This window comes from Mastomys coucha, unplaced genomic scaffold (genome assembly GCF_008632895.1).
Source record: "Mastomys coucha isolate ucsf_1 unplaced genomic scaffold, UCSF_Mcou_1 pScaffold3, whole genome shotgun sequence".
NCBI classification, from domain to species: domain Eukaryota; kingdom Metazoa; phylum Chordata; class Mammalia; order Rodentia; family Muridae; genus Mastomys; species Mastomys coucha.
This window is the reverse complement of record NW_022196909.1, coordinates 49,281,587-49,286,236: the sequence shown is the minus strand read 5'-3', so window position 1 is coordinate 49,286,236 and position 4,650 is coordinate 49,281,587. Positions and strand designations below refer to the sequence as shown.

Here is a 4,650-nt window from a genome sequence, read left to right as displayed (position 1 = left end):
AGCAGACTCTTTGAGTGGGGCTGTTCTGATTGGGTTCTCACCAGAGTGTGTTCATTTACAGCCTGGAGAAAGGCCCAGCTGTATGCAGGTATGTGACTCCTATAGACTGACCCTTCTGGGCAGAGCGCTTGTCTCAGTTAGAGTTTCTCCTGCTGTGGTGAAACACCAAGACCCAAGCATTCCCTCCAGGAGGAAAGTGTTTACTGGACTCACACCCCCAGTCCCTGTTCACAGCAAGTCAAGGCAGGAACCCAAGCAGGCAGGAACCTGGAGGCAGGAGCTGGGGCAGAGGCCCTGGAGGAGTGCTGCTTGGCGGATTGCTTCTGGTGGCTTGCGCAGTTTCTTTTCCCCTATATCCTACAACCACCTCCCAAGGGATGGAAGTGCCCACATGGGCTAGGTTCTTCCATATCAATCACCAGTCAAGAAAATGCCTCAGAGACTTGCCTACAGGCCAGTGGTATAGCAGCATTTCCTCTATTCTGCTCCTTTCCCCAGATGACCCTATCTTGTGTCAAGCTGACATAAAAGTCAGCAGGAAGTAGTTGTCATCCTCTTGATCTGTCAGAGCCCGTCACTACCCAATGGAGGTCAGCACAGGACAGGGCCCATTAGGAGACAAGAGCCACAAAGGCTTCTTCCCTCTTTCCATGATTTTTCTTTGTCTCTCTGTCTATGTCTCTATGTGTATGTCTATGTTTATGCCTATGTCTGTCTATCTGTCTGTCTGTCTGTCTGTCTGTCTGTCTGTCTCCTTATACCTTTGTGTGTATGTTGGCATGAATGTAGAGATCAGAGGACAGCCTGTAGAATTCATGCTTAGTCTCTCTTGGCACAAGCATCATTTCCTGCCGAGTCCTCTCAGTCACCCTCTCTGTGATTTATAGACTGCTAATAGACCTTGTGGAAGGTCTTCTGATTGTGCCTTCCCAAAGAAAGTCTATAGACATTTAGTGCTATTGATGAGAGTGTTTTTTTGTTAATTATTGTGGTTGCTCGCCCATAGGCGGTGTTTTCCTAAGGAACTCTAATTGAGCTCATTGTTTGTTTCCACAAGCTGTACCCGAGTGGAGTCTTCCCGTTGGTCCGTCGTTGGCATGCTATCTGTGTGACTAGACATTTGTTCATCCCCCCAGCAGGACTGTGCACAACCGTGGTTGTTGTGTTTCCTCTGGCCTCTCTTTCTTCAGCTTCTGTCATCCTCTTCTCTCTCAGTTTCTATTCCTGCTGCCCTAAGATGAGCTAAATGTTCCATTGTCCATATCACTGCTGGAGCCTCCCTTGAAGACTGCAGGGGTTCCTCCTCAGACTCACAGAATACATAAGTCATTGTCATTGTCAGCATGGTCCAGTCTGCAGCCATCTAGATCATCTTGTAGGTGCAGGGTTAGTGGGGAGTTGAGCTGCTAGCAGAGACTCTGGAGGAGGGCCATGATGTCCTTGTGGATCATAAGTGCTGCTTACAGAAGGTTCCGCAAGTCAGCCTAGGAGGTTAGGACTTTGGGATTCAGGTCCCCTAAGATAGTCTTTGTTTCTGTGTCCTCCTTAAAGTTGGGGCTCCTATGCGTTTGTCTCAGTAACGAGTATCTTTTCTTCATTGTCCTCTGTTCTATTGGTGTTCTCTGTCTATGTCTCTGTCTCTCTGTTTCTCTCTTTCTCTTACACACACACACACACACACATACACACACACACACACACACACACTCAATCTCTCTCTGTTTCCACCTACCCCTCCCATTCCCTCACCCTCTTTCTCTCCCATACTCTCCCACCTTCTTTCTCTGTCTCTTTGTTTCTCTCTGTCCCACTGTCTCTGTCACACACACCCACACACACACCCACACACACACACACACACCCTCTGTCTCCTTGTCTGTTCTTGGCATTGTGGTCCCTGTTGATTCCCTCTTCTGAGACCACAGGTACTCAGGGATTGGGTGTTTAAACCATGAGTACTAGTTCTGGAGACCAGTGCCTCCAGGATGTTTTGGGTCTTGCTGAGGTATGTGTGATCAACTTGAAATCACACTCAACTTCCTTTGGTGGTTGGATTAGGGGAACCCACCTGTGAGTTAGAATTGCTCTCTTCTTTTTAAAAAGATCTACCTGTCGGTCTGTCTGCCTTTCTGTCTGTCCATTCATCCATGTGTTTATTTATTCTGTGAATGACTGTTTTTCCTTGAATGTATGTCTCTGTGCCATGTGTGTGCCTAGTGCTCTTGGAGTCCACGTGAGTGTGTTAGTGTCCCAGAACTGCAGTTACAGATGGTCATGAGCATCCATGAGAGTGCTGGGACCTGAAGCCATGTCTTCTTCAAGAGCACCAAGTGGTCTTGGACTTTCACTTGCTTGTTGTCTGTAAGATCAAGCACTGGACCTTGCAGGCTCTGTACTGTAGAGTACCATTCATGCTGCCATTTTCTCAGACAGGGTCTTACCATGTGGCTCAGGCTTAACTCCTCATATACCTTAGGTTGCTCTCAAACTCACAGGCCTCCCAGTTCATCACCGTCCCTCCCTCCCATTCTCGGAAAAGTTCTGATTCAAGGATGTGTAGCTTCCAGGATGCTTGTGTCTGGGACCTGACAAGGCATAGTGAGAGGACGCTTCTCTGCCTTTATTAGGGATGGATGTTAAGCCTCACTCTTAAAGTCTTTATTGGAGGTCTATAGCAGATGTGTATGTGTGTGTTTTAGGTCTCTCCCCTTGTTTATGTGTGTATGTATGTATGTGTGAATATGTGTGTTTTTATGTGTGTATCTCTCCTTCCCTCTGTGTGTGTTTTATGTCTGTCTGTTTATGTGTATATTTACATGTGTTTATATGTGTGTTTTTATGTGTATCACATCTCTCTCTCTGTGTGTATGTGTGTATGTATGTGTGTGTATGTGTGTTTTCATGTGTACATTTCTCTCCCTCTGTGTGTATATGTGACAAGCATATTGTCCCCACAACTCACAGTTCAGAACCCCAGAAACTCTGTGTTTCTGAAGACAGTTGTTGGCCAGATGGGTATAGTATCTGAGACCCCCTCAACATGATCTGTTTTTCTCTTGTAGATTGGCGCAAGGAGCACTTCCAGGCCTGTGAGTGACTCTGTGTTCCTTAGGGACCCTCCTCCTTTGCTTCCCAGGGCTCTGGTCTCTCCCTTTCTCTGTGGTGATTCAGGTGTTGATGACTTCAGTGGTGTGGATGGCAGAGGTGACAGTTACTAAGCTGGTCTCCTTCTCAAGTGCCTTGTTACCTTGTCACCCCTAATTCAGCTTTTCTTCCTGCCTTCTGCTTGCAAGACCTAAGTTTGAGCCATAAGGCTCTTATATGAGGGACTTAACCCCCTAGAAGAGGCTAAGAGATTTTGAGATGGAGGTGGGAGCAGTCTCTTCTGGGTACTGATTAGGCCCTCTCATGACTGATAACTCTCTCTACAGGGACTTTCACTCTGGATCCAGACTCTGCCCACCCCAACCTTGCCATCTCTCAGGATAAGATGAGTGTGACCCAGAAGGATTCCACTGTGTGCTTGGATGACCTCTTCACTGTGTTAGGCATCAAAGGCATCTCTTCTGGAAGATATTACTGGGAGGTGAAGCTAAGAAACAGAGAAGGCAGCAAGTGGATTCTCGGGGTCTGTAGGGAAGGTGTGGACAGGAAAGACTTTTATTTTGAGAGACCAGACAAGGGGTTTTGGACCGTGGGGCAGTCTGGTAGTGGATATTGGGCCTATATTGACACTGGGAGGGCTTCATTATCCATCGGGCAAGCTCCGCAGAGTATTGGGGTGTTTGTGGACTACACTGAAGGTGACATCTCCTTCTATAACATGAGTGACATGTCCCACCTTTTCTCCTTCCATGAAGCTTCCTTCTCTGGGAATCTTTTTCCATACTTCAGGATTAGGTCTGGAGAAGTCTCAATGATCATCAGCTCCATGACATGTGCATCTGAGGTGGGGGAGGGAGAAGAGGGGAGGAAAGGAAAGAAAAGAAGTAGGAAGGGAAGGAAAGGGAGGAGGGCAAAGACGGGGAAGAAGTTAGTTTTGCCTCCTCTGAAGGAGTCTCCGAGTGCTGCAGGGGAGGGCTTGGTTCCAGGCTCTTGTGTTGTAGACTCTGTCCCAGGGGAAGACTCTCCATTTCTCCAGCATGCCAGGGACACTCCGTTCCCATAGTGTGGATCACTGCTTAAGTCGTCAGTGTGACTCCTTGTTGGGGTGTAGAAGCCACAGGCCAAAGCCACCAAGAGTCCTGGAAGGGCCTGGAGCCTTGACCCACTGCTCTCCAGTCTGACTCTGAGGCTGTGGCTGTGGTGGCAGGGAGGTCATGCTTGTGCCAGGTGGTGGAGGATGAGCCCTGACTGTTATTTCAGCTGGTGTAAAACAGGCTGGTTTGAGCTCTGGGAAGGCATTTTCCCCTTGGTGTTAAATGACATCTTATTGGGTTTTTGTACTGGTTGGAATGCAATAGACCAAGGATTGGGTGGACATTGTTTCAATTTGTTCATCTGGCCATGATCACCTAGGATGTATTCTCCATGTTGGCTCTTGTGACCAGTACTGTTGTGTGTATGGGGGAAGATATGTCTTACACACTACTTCCTCACTTCCACATTTGTTCCTGGTGATGGGATTTCTGGATCCTAGATAGTTCCTTG

At 47.8% G+C, this 4,650-nt stretch overlaps 1 protein-coding gene across 1 annotated transcript in view; it reads left to right on the top strand.

Moving 5' to 3' along the window:
- LOC116074436 (butyrophilin subfamily 3 member A3-like) overlaps positions 1-4,650 on the top strand; it is a 20,724-nt gene that overhangs the window by 8,993 nt on the left and 7,081 nt on the right. Inside the window, 4 exon segments of the mRNA XM_031347014.1 lie at positions 62-88; positions 3,063-3,089; positions 3,432-3,994; positions 3,997-4,032. Of these exon segments, the coding sequence (XP_031202874.1) occupies positions 62-88; positions 3,063-3,089; positions 3,432-3,994; positions 3,997-4,032 (653 nt within the window).